General features: G+C 42.7%; 1 protein-coding gene across 1 annotated transcript in view; it reads right to left on the bottom strand.

The window, feature by feature from the left end:
- Positions 1-14,765, bottom strand: part of LOC126249021 (uncharacterized) — a 712,654-nt gene that overhangs the window by 622,912 nt on the left and 74,977 nt on the right. Inside the window, exon 9 of the mRNA XM_049950623.1 lies at positions 1,566-1,785. Within this exon, the coding sequence (XP_049806580.1) occupies positions 1,566-1,785 (220 nt within the window). The remainder of the gene's footprint in view (positions 1-1,565; positions 1,786-14,765) is intronic.

Genomic DNA, 14,765 nt, shown 5'->3' with positions numbered 1-14,765 from the left:
TGTAAGAAATGAGTGAGCTAGGAGTATACGACTTGCTGCTGCAGCTGCTTATCCAACGGCGGCAGGGAGCAGGGAGGTTTTGAACACTTGGCATATATTTTGATTTAACTAAGGCATTTGATTGTGTTGATCACAAAATATTGCTCCAGAAGTGGGACCATTACGGAATACGGGGAGTAGCTCACAATTGATTCACCTCTTACTTTAGCAACAGGCAGTAAAATGTCATTATTCACAATGTTGATAATGGCTGTGATGTGGGGTCTGAGTGGGTTACTGTCAAGTGGGGGGTGCCCAGGGATCAGTGTTAGGGCCACTCCTGATCCTTATTTGTACAAATGATATGCCCTCCGGTATTATGGGTAACTCTAAAAAATTTCTGTTTGCTGATGACACTAGCTTGGTAGTAAAGGATGTTATTTGCAACATAGGCTTGGTTGGAAATAGTGCAGTAGATGACCTAAGTTCATGGCTTGTAGAAAATAGACTAATGCTAAGTCACAGTAAGACTCAGTTTTTACAGTTTCCAACACACAATTCAACTAAACCTGACATTTTAATTTCACAGAATTGGCATATGATAAGTGAAACTGAACAGTTCAAATTTCTAGGTGTTCAGATAGATAGTAAGCTGTCATGGCAATCCCACATTCAGGATCTTGTTCAAAGACTTAATACTGCCATTTTTACTATTCGAACGGTATCAGAAGTGAGTGATCGTTCGACATGAAAATTAGTCTACTTTGCTTATTTTCATTCACTTACATCATATGGTATTATATTTTAGGGTAACTCCACCCATTCTAAAAGGATATTTTTTCTCAGAAATGGGTGGTTCAGGCAATAAGTGGTGTAAGTTCACGAACCTCTTGTCGACCCCTATTCACGAGTCTGGGTATTTTGACATTGTCCTCTCGATATATTTATATTACTTACTGACATTTCTTGTTAACAATATTAACTTATTCCCAAAAATAAGCAGCTTTCACTCAGTTAATACTCAGCATAAATCAAACCTGCATTATGATCGGACTTCCTTAACTCTTGTGCAGAAAGGTGTGCAGTATACTGCTGCATCCATTTTCAATGAGCTACCACTTAAAAATAAATTAAAAAATCTTGGCAGTAGTCCACATGCTTTCAAATCAAAACTGAAGGGTTTCCTCATGGGTCACTCCTTCTATTCTGTTGATGAGTTCCTTGAAAAATTAAGCTAATTCTTACTGTATTGTTGATTGCGCTTACTTAAACTAATGGACTGACTTTTTCTGGATTCATGATCATTTATTTTTATCTGTTATTACTTTTATGTTGTAATTTCATGTACTGACACATTCCATGACCTTGGAGATTTGCTCCTCAATTTGGTCCTACTTAACTTGACAAGTAAATAAAATAAAAATAGATCTAATATTCTATTCTTTATATCTGTGTATTATTACACCAATAAATTAATGTTTTTTCAGCATCTTGTTAACTCAAAGTGTATGTTCTATAGTAAGTCATATGATGTATGTATGAAAATGAATATTTAACATCATACATGACAATTCCTCACACTTTACCTGAGAGTATGGAATCTTGTTATTTCTTGTATTTTGACAACCACTTAGCACCAGTTCTTGTAGGTGTGAGACAGTGTCCTGTACTTGAGTAGCATTTTCACAACCACTATTCTTCTTGCAGTATGTATGAACCACAGATGATAAACTGAGTAATGCTTCAGTATTGGATGTCTCACTTGATATTAATGGAGACATAATAGTAATCGTTTCAAGACTGGGTCTGAAATTAAGATTTTTAATTATTATTTGGATAAGTCACCGTTTTTTAAAATACATTTACAACTGAAATCTGGAAACATACAAAGGAAACAAGATGAAAATGTTCATACATGTATCTCTGTTTCGAGATCTTTATTTCTTCACAGCTTTTCCCTTTTATACTGTAGTTTCTCACAAACATTCTAAAGATTTTACAAAGCAGCTAAGTTACTAGTTACATAACTTAAGCCAGCATGTTAGCATTTAATAATTATTGTATTTTGGTCATGTATGAATTAACTTTCATAAATCTGCTCATAATTATATTAATCTGAAATATGTAATATTTTTCACCCATACACCATAATCATCTTGGAGACAGGTTTCCACTGTTTTAAACTCTCATAATTCTGGTGGATGTCATACTGAATGTTAAGGAACACATTAGTGCAGTGTCTGTTGCCACAATTGTGAGATGGGTATGTAGTAGACATGGCCTACACCTAAATAAGACAGGGAAAAAAATAGGTCACCTGAGCTTTCGCAGAAAATGTGTGAGGGGCCACCATCACATAACGCAAGATCTGAGCTTCTTGTCTGCTTCAAAGATTCAGGGAACTCTGAAGAAATAGATGTCCTTTGCCTATCTGAGAACCACATTGTCTTAATCTGAGATACAGATAACAATGCAGCCCCAATTAACCTCAGTTTATTCATCCAAATACAAATGAACTACAAAAATAGGAGTTGATACAAGTAGGATTCCAGTAGGAGGCACGGCAGCTGCCTTGCCATGTGTGCCAGTCCTGTGACCCACTGCTGGCAGCCTGTTCTGGCTGGCCCATGCAGGTGCCATTGACAGATGATCTGAAGTGTTGCCCACTGGCGACCTGGTGCCACAGCATGAATCCAGGTATTGCAAACAGGGTTATAGCAGACACAAACACAGGGATAGAGAAGTTAAATATAAGAGATTACACACTAGCATTTTACTCATGTATAACTAACATAACCCCCCCCCCCCCCCTTATTAACCCTGGAACATTGCTGTTAGTGGGAAGGCATGTATGCATGCATGCATCAGCGATACTGATAGCCGTACTGCAGGTGCAACCACAACGGAGGGTTGACAGGCCAGACAAATGTGTAGTTCCTTAAGAGGGGCAGCAGCCTTTTCAGTAGTTGATGGGGCAACAGTCTGGATGATTGACTATCTGTCCTTGTAACATTAACCAAAACAGCCTTGCTGTGATGGTACTGTGAACAGCTGACAGCAAAGGGAAACTACCGCCACAATTTTTTCCAAGGGCATGCAGCTTTACTGTATGGTTAAACAATGGTGGTGTCCTCTTGGGTAAAATATTCTGGAGGTAAAATAATCCCCCATTCGGATCTCTGGGCGAGAACTACTCAGGAGGACATCATTATCAGGAGAAAGAAAACTGGTGTCTTGTGAATCAGAGCGTGGAATGTCAGATCCCTTATTCGGGCAGGTAGGTTAGAAAATTTAAAAAGGGAAATGCATAGGTTAAAGTTAGATATATTGGGAATTAGTAAAGTTCAGTGGCAGGAGGAGCAAGACTTCTGGTCAGGTGAATACAGGGTTACAAATACAAAATCAAATATGGGTAATGCAGGAGTAGGTTTAATATTGAATGAAAAAATAGGAACGCAGGTAAGCTACTATGAATAGCATAGTGAACACATTATTGTAGCCAAGTTAGACATGAAGCCCATGCCTACCACAGTACTACAAGTTTATATGCCAACTAGCTCTGCAGATTGTGAAGAGATTGAAGAAATGTACGAAGAGATAAAAGAAATTATTCAGATACTGAAGGGAGACAAAAATTTAATAGTCATGGGGGACTGGACTTTGACAGAAGAAGGGAAGGAAAAGTAGTGGGTTCATGTGGAATGGGGATAAGTTATGAAAGAGGAAGCTGCCTGGTAGAATTTTGCACAGAGCATAACTTAATGATAGCCTAATACTTGGTTTAAGAATCATGAAAGAAGGTTATATATGTGGAAAGGGCCTGGAGACACTGGAAGGTTTCAGATAGATTACATAATGGTAAGACAGGGATTTAAGTACCAGGTTTTAAATTGTAAGACATTTCCAGGGGCAGATGTGGACTCTGACCACAATCTATTGGTTATGAACTGTAGATTAAAACTGAAGAAACTTCAAAAAGGTGGGAATTTAAGGAGATAGGACCTGGATAAACTGAAAGAACCAGAGGTTGTAGAGAGTTTCAGGGAGACCATAAGGGAACAATTGACAGGAATGGGGCAAAGAAGTACAGTAGAAGAAGAATGGGTAGCCCTAAGGGATGAAGTAGTGAAGGCAGCAGAGGATCAAGTAGGTTAAAAGACGAGGGCTAGTAGAACTCCTTGGGTAACAGAAGAAATATTGAACTTAATTGACGAAAGGAGAAGATATAAAAATGCAGTAAATTAAGCAGGCAAAAATTAATACAGACGTCTCAAAACTGAGATCGACAGGAAGTGCAAAATGGCTAAGCAGGGATGGCTTATCTCACTAAGGGTAAGATAGATACTGCCTACAGGAAAATTAAAGAGACCTTTGGAGAAAAGAGAACCACTTGTATGAATATCAAGAGCTCAGATGGAAACACAGTTCTAAGCAAAGAAGGGAAAGCAGAAAGGTGGAAGGGGTATGTAGAGGGTCTATACAAGGGCGATGTACTTGAGGACAATATTATGGAAATGGAAGAGGATGTATATGAAGATGAAATGGGAGATATGATACTGCGTGAAGAGTTTGACAGAGCACTGAAAGACCTGAGTCGAAACAAGGCCCCGGGAGTAGACAACATTCCATTAGAACTACTGATGGCCTTGGGAGAGCCAGCCATGACAAAACTCTTCCATCTGGTGAGCAAGATGTAAGAGACAGGGGAAATACCTTCAGACTTTAAGAAGAATATAATAATTCCAATCCCAAAGAAAGCAGGTGTTGACAGGTGTGAAAATTACTGAACTATCAGTTGAATAAGTCATGGCTGCAAATACTAACATGAATTCTTTACAGAGGAATGGAAAAACTGGTAGAAACTGACCTCAGTTTGGATTCCATGGAAATGCTGGAACAAGACAGGCAATACTGACAACTTGCCTTAGAAGGCAGATCAAGGAAAGGCAAACCTACCTTTCTAGCATTTGTAAACTAAGAAAAACTTTTCACAATGTTGACTGGAATACTCTCTTTCAAATTCTGAAGGTGGCAGAGGTGAAATACAGGGAGAAAAAAGCTATTCAAAGATATAGGTGTTCATTTTTTCCACATGCTGTTTCAGAGTGGAATAACACACAATTATTGTGAAGGTGGTTTAACAAACACTCTGCCAGGCACTTAAAAGTGATGTGCACAGTAGTGATGTAGATGTAGTAAATATATTTAACAATCATTTCATAAATATGGTAAGAAGTATAGGGATAAACAGTTCAAGAGGAAAGTCACAGTAGTATGTTGAAAAAGTAACTCTCATAAAATTCAGTCCTATCAATGTGTCACCAACATCTCATTCTGAAATTAATAAAATTACTTATTCTCTTGAAAATAAAATCTCTTCTGGTTTTGATGGTGTTTCCAATACAGTATCACAGATTTGTTCCCACATAATAAGCCCAGTCCTTTCTAAAATATGTAATACATCAATGTCTCAAGCCATTTTGCCAGAGAGACTGAAATATGCCATTGTTAAACCACTCTTTAATAACACTACTGACATCATTTTCCAAATTTGATGAGAAGGTAATGTATTCAAGAATATTATTCCATCTCAGCAACAATAATTTCCTCAGTAAATCACAGTTTGAATTTCAGAAGAGTTGGTCTATCGAGAATGTCATTTACATGTTCACTTATCAAATTTTACAAGCATTAAATAACAAAGTCGCTCCTATGGGAATTTTATGTGACTTCTCTAATGCATTTTAATTTGTGAATCACAATATTCTCCTAGATAAACTGAAGTTTATGGAATTAATAGTATAGCCTTCCAATGGATAATGCCATAGGTAACGAAGAGAATCCAGAAAACTGAACTTTGTAATTCAGCCAGTGTAACCAGGGAAGCTTCCACTGACTGGGGAGAAATCATGCACAGAGTTCCTCATAGCTCAATCTAAGGTATGCTATTGTTCCTCGTATACATAAATGATCTTCTGCCTAATATACAACAAGCAGAGTTAGTTCTTTTTGGGGATTACAGTAGTATTTTAATCAATCAAAGCATAAAAACAACAGAAGAAATGGTAAACTATGTTAATAGTGTCATTTACTGGTTTTCTGCAAATGGTCTGAGTCTCAATTTTCTAGAAGTATACCTAGAAGTATATCTAGAAGTATACACTAAATATAAGACACAGTGAGCAAATAATAAGTAGCTTAACCACGTTTAAACTCATAATCATTGCAAATATTGGGGGCAGGAAGACAGTAAGTTGACTATTTTCCATATTTTCATTCAATAGTGTCACATGGAATAATGTTCTAGGATAAATATTCTTTAAAAAAGGAAGTCTTTGTTGCTCAAAAATGCGTTGCAAGAAAAATATGTTGTACTCAGGCATCATCCTGTACACATCTGATTAAGGCCTTGAAGGCCTTGGACATTGTGACTACTGACATTATGAGGGGGTACACACACACACACACACACACACACACACACACACACACACACACACACACACACACAAAACACCAACAGAATAACATTGCTGTGGGCGGGGCTTCTGCAGTACACATTTCGGCCACTAGGTGTGTATAGTGCAACTCATTGCCCGTTCAGTGCCGCCTGTGTTATCGACATGGCTTGTTCTGTTCATCTGCTGCAGTAGCCACCAGAAAGATCGCGGGAGGCGCACATCGGCTCGGCGCGTCACGGACAGTAGTTGCCGCAAGTAGAGTCCCGTCCACCAGAGGGCACGCGAGAATTCGGACGCGACCTCTGCCGGCAGAACAACAACTCAGGCAGCACGGGCCGTGCCCAGTCAGTTAACATCGGGCATGCCTAGGACACAGTCCCGGTCTAAGCTAAGTAAAGTGCGCCGTAAAACGTGAACAGTGTTACTACACAATTGGCGATGAGTAGGGTCGTTCTTTCGCGTGTTGTGTCGTCGTTTCGGTTTCGCAGCTTATCCACGGCATGGAGGATTTAGTGCGGGTTTTGGTTGAGCAGCAGACGGAGCTCACGGCCACCATGAAACAAGTGCTTCCGGCGTTGCTCTCCACGCAGTCTGCTTCAGCACCGTTCCCTCCTGCCTTTCCCCCGTATGACGAGACGGCGGAGGATTGGGACGCATAGGAACATCGCCTTAGGCAGCATTTCCAGGCGTTTCATGTTGCTGATGTGGAGGTATGTCGTGCTCTCTTCTTGTCTCAGATATCTCCCTCGCTGTATCAAGTTTTGCGGCAGCTAGCGCCGTTGCAGGAACCCTTGTCCTCGTCTTTTGACGCATTGTGTTCATTGCTGTCTTCATATTATCGCCGCCGCACACATGTTGTGGCGGCTAGGGTCGAGTTCTATCAATGCGAGAAACAGCCCCATCAGTCTTACCGGGCGTGGGCCGCTACCCTGCACGGTCTTAGTCGCAAGTGTCATTTTGTCACGGAGCAGTCGCGAGAGTGGTATGCCCACGTTATGGTACGCGACATCATTGTTCGTTCGGCCCCTGACAGGGAGGTCCGGCAATGGGCCCTGCAGTTAAAAGACCCTTCCCTCGAGGAAGTACTGTCCATTGCTCAATCGTATGAAGTCTCTCACGCCGCAGGTCAACAGCTGGAAGCGTGGTGCGACGTCGCGGCGGTTCAGGGCGGCGCGGCCCCGTCCACTGTGTCCGGGGTGGACGACGTGCGAGCGGTACAATCCGGCCGCTCCCGCACGGCGCGTAAACAGAGTTCCAGCTGCCAGCCCCTGTTGCCGTCCGGTGCGTCGTGCTATATACATCACGATCGGTCAGAGTGCCCCCAGCGTTGGGCCGTTTGTCGCAAATGTAATAAAAAAGGACACATTGCTAAATTTTGCCGCTCAACCCCAAAAGAATCGAGGGAAGCAGGTACAGAGGACACGGACGTTGACATTCAGGATGTTTCATCGGGCCAGGCTCCCGACGCATCGGCACGCAAACTCTTTATCGAGGTGTCGGTTCGGTCGCGCCAGTTACAACTGCAAGTAGATACGGGCGCGGCAGTTTCGTTGTTGAATGCAAAAACTTATTCCGAACTTGGATCGCCCCCATTGGCGCCAGTTTACTGGCGTCTACGCGGTTATGGTAAACAGTTCATTCCCCTACTGGGTCAATTCACTACCGACGTGACTTACAAATCAGTCACTCGGCCTATTACTTTTATTGTTGTCAGTGATGCGAGCTCCGCTAACCTTTTTGGCCTGGATGCCTTTCAAGCTTTCGGTTTTTCTATCGCTGACACCATACAGTTGGTCTCCAAAGACGTTCCCTATCAATCATTGGAATCTTTGATCTCAGACTTTCCAGATATCTTTGAGGAGGGCCTGGGGCGTGTTTCAGATTTTGAAGCTCACTTAACGTTGAAGGCGTCGGCTCGCCCGCGTTTTCTACGCGCGAGGCAGATCCCCTTGGCTCTCCGCCCTCAGGTAAAGGAAGAGCTAGACCGGCTGACAGCCCTAGGGGTCTTTCTTCCCATTTCTTCTAGTGAGTGGGCTTCGCCCCTCGTTATTGTCAGGAAGTCCTCGGGAAAATTACGTCTTTGTGGCGATTTCAAGGCCACCATTAATTCCCAATTGGTGGTGGACACCTATCCTTTGCCTCGTGCTGATGAATTGTTCTCTGCTGTGGCGGGAAGCCAATATTTTTCGAAAATCGATCTTTCGGAGGCTTATCATCAGATACCACTTGATGAGGACTCCAAACGGCTGGCGGTCGTCAACACCCCGTTTGGCCTTTACCAATACCAGCGGTTGGCCTTCAGAATATCCAGTGCCCCAGCGATATTCCAGCGTTATCTTGAGCACATCACGTCGACAATCCCTCATTGTATTAATTACCTGGATGACACAATTGTCACAGGCCACAGCACGAAGGAACACTTGCACAACCTTCGCACCCTCTTTCTCAAATTCAGGTCTGTGGGCTTGCGTTGCAACCTGCGTAAGTCAAACTTCTTCCAACCGTCCATTGAGTATGTGGGCTACACCATCTCTCGGCACGGCGTCCAGCCACTAGGAAATTTGGTCCGAGGTATCATCGACCATCCTCGGTCCGCTTCGCTGAAAGAGTTACAAGCTTTTTTAGGCAAGATAGCCCATTACCACCGGTTCATTCCCAGGGCTTCCACCATAGCCCGCCCCCTGTACTGCCTTCTGCGCAAGGGTGTTCCTTTTGATTGGTCGCCTGGATGCGAGCGAGCGTTCACCTCGTTGAAGTGCCTCCTCACGCCAGCGCCTTGTTTGGCTACTTTTGGCCCCCATAAGCCGTTGGTCCTGGCTACAGATGCTTCACAGTATGGGGTGGGGGCGGTCCTGGCCCATCGCAACACAGATGTTTCTGAGCAACCACTGGCGATTGCGTCTAAAACTCTTAGTCCCACGCAGATCCATTACTCCCAGGTTGAAAAAGAGGCTTTGGCCATTGTCTACGCTGTTACCAAGTTTCACCCTTTCTTGTATGGCACCAAGTTTCAGTTAATCACTGACCATAAGCCGTTAATATCGTTATTTTGCCCCCCGCTTCTCAGATTCCGGATAGGGCAGCCCACAGACTACAGCGCTGGGCCTTGTTCCTCTCTAAGTACCATTATGACATTCATTTTTGCCCTACTGGACAGCATGCCAACGCCGACGCTCTTTCCCGTCTTCCGGTGGGCCCAGATCCTAAGTTAGATCGAGAGGAGATTATGTGTTTTCATTTGGATGTGGCGTCCTGGCAAGCGGTTGATGGCTTCCCGATCACTAGTTCTCGAGTCGCCAGGGAAACGGCAGCTGACCTGGTTCTCCAGCAAGTAGTTCGCCTCATTCAGCAGGGGTGGTCATCCCGCCCTCCAGGCCGGGCCTCGGACCCTCTTTGTAATTATTTTATTCTACGAGACTGCCTCTCGGTCTTGGAAGGAGTTCTCCTTCTGGCTACCGATGATACAGCTCCTCAAGTGGTTGTTCCTGCAAGTTTATGAAGGGAGGTCCTCACGTTATTACATACGGGGCACTGGGGTGTTTCCCGTACTAAAACCTTGGCTCGCAGACATGTGTACTGGCCAGGTATTGACAGAGAAATTGAGCACTTGGTGGCCGCCTGTTCCCAGTGTGTGAGCCAACAGGCATCTCCCAGGGCAGCGTTCTCTTTATGGCTGCCGGCAACCAAAGCATGGGAACGTGTTCACATCGATTTTGCGGGCCCGTTTCTCAATGGCTTTTGGCTCATTGTCATTGATGCTTATTCCCAATTCCCATATGTGGTTCGCTGCTCCTCAACCACTTCAGAAGTTGCAATCCAGGCACTAGCAAAAATCTTTTCTGTGGAAGGTCTGCAATCGCCCTCGTCTCGGACAATGGCCCGCAGTTTGTTTCGCAGACCTTCCAGGATTTTTGTAGGTGCTTTCGGTATTCGGCACATTTGCTCTCCCCCCTTCCATCCACAATCGAATGGGGAAGCCGGGCACATGGGGCGCATATTTAAGATGCAGATGAAAATGTATGTGCACGAATTTCCTGCGGAGGAGGCATCGACGTTTTTCCTGACGGCATACACACCAATGGGAGAACTCAGCCCCGCAGAGCTCCTCCATGGGCGCCAACCTAGGACTCTGGTGCACCTCCTCCAGCCTGGTCCTCGCCAGTCTTCACAAAATGGAGTACCTGGCTTTCCACTGGGTATGTCGGTCTGGGCACGTGGGTTTGGTCGCAATCCACGTTGGATACCGGCGGTGGTCCTTCGCCGAAATGGCCGCCGGCTCTATACGTTGCAGGCAGGGGACCGGCTGGTATGTCATCACCAAAATCAGCTACGTCCACGTTTGGGCACCCACCCTCCAACCTCTCAGACACCGGCTTCCCCATTGCTGGCACCCATGTTGGTTGCTCAGGGGACGTTACCGCCTCTCCCCGCTGTGACTCCACCGCAATGCGATGGTTCTCAGCCTTGGCAGCTTCCAGTAGCTCCAGCACTGGCATCGCCATCGTTAGAGATGCCCCAACGAGAGCCGGCCCCCCTTGCAGGCCCAGTTTCTCAGGAGGCTGGTTCACCTGTGGTCGTCCCTTCCCCATCGTCCCCACTGGGTCTTGCCCCTCCCGAGGTGGAACAGGATCCAGAGTTCGACAGCTTGTCACCCGTTCTGTCCCGTGCTCTGGTGGTGGGATGATGGGGGCCTCTTCATGTGGATCACTTCCAGCCGTATTCGAAGGTTCCGGCTCGAGGGTTGACAGATCCCCTCGACTCCAGCCTTCCAATGGATGTGGAGGTCATCGCTCCTGCCCGACGCTCCACCTTCCGATGCAATGGATCACAGCGGCTTCACCCCCCGAAGGAGGAGGAGTGGAGTAGCCAACAGAAAGATCACGGGAGGCACACATCGGCACGGCGCATCATGGACGGTAGTTGCCGCAAGTAGAGTCCCGTCCACCAGAGGGCACGCGAGAATTTGGACACGACCTCTGCCGGCGGAACAACAATAACAACAACAACTCAGACAGCACAGGCCGTGCCCAGTCGGTTAACATCGGGCATGCCTAGGACACCGTCCCGGTCTACGCTAAGTGAAGTGCGACGTAAAACGTGAACAGTGTTACTACATCTGCAGTGGTTGTTTTTGCTAGCATTGTTTTGTTTTTGTTTTGTTTTTTATGATACCAAGTTTAAGTGAACAAAGTGCAGCTGTGAAATTTTGTTTTCTACTCAATAAAAATACTGCTTAAATTGTTTTCCTGTTGCGAACAGTTTACCAAAATGATGCTATGGGAAAAACTCAAGTGTAGGAGTGGTTTGCTTGATTTAAAAATGGTGACACATTGACTGATGACAAACGTCATTTTGGATAGCCATCAACTGCCCAAATTGACAAATATGTTGAAAAGATTCAAGAGTATGCACTGACAGACCATCAAAGAACCACTGATCAACTGTAAGAGATTAGTGGGTTATCCTGGAGCATAGTTCAGTGAATTTTAATGGAAGATTTGGGAATGAAGAGGGTTGCTGCCAAGTTTATTCCTTGGTTTCTGACTGGCAATCAAAAGGTACATCAAGTTGAAACATGTTGTGTTTTGAAACAACAGCTTGAAACTAATCCAGATTTTCTGTCAAAGGTCATTACTGGTGTTGAGTAATGATGATATGGTTATGACCCAGAAACAAAGCAACAGTCAAGCCAATGGAAGACATCATCATCACCCAGCTGAAAAAATGTCATCAAGTCAAATCAAACATCAAAACAATGCTTATTTCCTTTTTTGATGCTAAGGGTGTAATTCATTCAGAGTTTATTCCCCCAGGTCAGACAATCAATCAAACCTTTTATTTGGAAGTTTTAAGAAGATTGCACAACAGTGTTCATCACAAAAGACCTGATTTGTGGCAGGCAGGAGACGGGATCTTCTGCCATGACAACACACCTGTTCACACAGCCATCTCTGTTTTCGGCTAAAAATGGCATGGTTCCACTGCCTCATGCACCTTACTCACCTCACCTTGCTCTGTGCAATGTTTTCTTATTTCCATGCACGAAAAGGGGCATGGAAGGTCACTGATTTGACAACACTGAAGAAGTCAAGGAGAAAAACGAGAGAGGAGCTGTCTGCCATTTATAAAGGTGGCTACAAAAAAATGTTCTGAATGGTGGAAGCACCAGTGGGAAAAATGTATCACTTGCAATGAAGAGCATTTTGAAGGGGATAAAGTTGTTTTCTAAACATAGCTTTAAAAAATAATTCCAGTTTTTTTGAGTACCCCTCATATATTTACCTCCTCATGAATTTTGTTTTAAATAATCCACTGTAGTCCAAAAGGAATGTTTGTGTATGTAACTACAATACCACAAAGAAAAATGACATTCATTACTCCACATTAAGGTTGTCTTTAGCATGAAAAGTGATACAAAACACTACAACAAAAATATTTGATCACTTACCCAATGATATAAAATGATTGAGAGACAGCAAAGTAAACTTTCAAAACAAACTGAAAAAAGTTTCTCCTTGACAATTCCCATACCATAGAAGCATTTCTATTATTATAATGTGTAAATGGTGGTGGGTAGGAATTGCCTCATGCCTGTATTTAATAATAATAATAATAATAATAATAATAAGCAACAAACTTAGGAACCAACACATCTGGATACAGATCACAAGTATACACAACATTTATTACCAGATACCCAGAATTAAAATGTTTAACAGAACAATGACTAGCTGATCAGATCTGTGTAATAATCAAAAATAACAGGATACCACAGACAGAATTAGAAAACATCAAACAACAAGTACAACAAATACTGGAACAAAATAATGTGCAATCAGAAGAAGAAGAAAATACAGTAATGGACTCAAACATCCCAGAGCAAACAAACAAACAACGACAACACGCATCAATTAAACAATCAGAGGAAAACAAAATATTAAGACAGCCACCAGATCAAGTACAAATAGAACATGAAGTGACACACATGTAAGATATAGAAGAAAAATTTCAGCTGACATATATAGAATACAGAGACACAAATACAGACATTAGACCATTCTTGCATAGACCACCAAATAACCCACAAGTTGAAACAACAATAACAACAATCAACACAATCATACACAACATAATAAATGAAAATACAACTATGGAAGAGTTACAACTACTGGTTTATACAGGAGCACTCACTACACTAAATATACGCACTAGGCAGAGATCAGAACCAACCAACACACAGTAGAAACCCACAAAACCAGCATGGCAACACAGGCTACAGATAACAATAGAAAAAATGACTAAAAGATATTGGACAGCTAACACAATTTATAAGAAATGAAATATCAAACAAAAAACGAAAGAGGTTAGGTAAAATCTCACAACAAGAAGTGATAGAGCAATTAGATGAAAAGAAGCAGAAATTACAAGCATTGGCCAAACGACTTAGAAGATACAAAAAAAGTGAAAATAGAAGGAAACAAAACCAAACATTCAACACAAACCAAAAGTAATTTTACCAGAAAATAGATAACACACACATTAAAATAGATAATCCACCAAACATAACCGACATGGAACACTTCTGGAGCAACATATGATCAAACCAGGTACAACATAACAGACATGCACGGTGGATACAAGCAGAAACACACATACAAGATGATACCACAAATGCCTGAAGTGATAATTTTTCAACATGAAGTCACCCGAGCAATTAATTCTACTCACAATTGGGAAGCCCCTGGAAAAGATAAAATACCAAATTTCTGGCTAAAGAAGTTCACCTCAACACATTCACATCTAACTAAATTATTTAACAGTTACATTGCAGACCCATACACATTCCCTGATACAATTACACATGGAATAACTTATCTGAAACCTAAAGATCAAGCAGACACACCAAACACAGTTAAATATCACCCCATAATATGCCTACCAACAATATACAAAATATTAACTTCAGTCATCACACAGAAATTAATGACACATACAACACAGAACTAAATTATAAATGAAGAACAAAAAGGCTGTTGCAAAGGAGCACGAGGATGTAAAGAGCAACTGATAATAGATGCAGAGGTGACATATCAAGCTAAAACCAAACAAAGGTCGCTACACTACACATACATTGATTACCAAAAAGCTTTTGATAGTGCACCCCACTCATGGTTACTACAAATATTGGAAATATACAAAGTAGATCCTAAATTGATACAGTTCCTAAACATAGTAATGAAAAATTGGAAAACCACACTTAATATCCAAACAAATTCAAATAATATCACATCACAGCCAATACAGATTAAGCGTGGAATATACCAA

Source organism: Schistocerca nitens, chromosome 3, assembly GCF_023898315.1.
Source record: "Schistocerca nitens isolate TAMUIC-IGC-003100 chromosome 3, iqSchNite1.1, whole genome shotgun sequence".
NCBI lineage: Eukaryota > Metazoa > Arthropoda > Insecta > Orthoptera > Acrididae > Schistocerca > Schistocerca nitens.
Note: the sequence above shows the minus strand (reverse complement) of the source record. Positions and strands in the feature narration are given on the sequence as shown.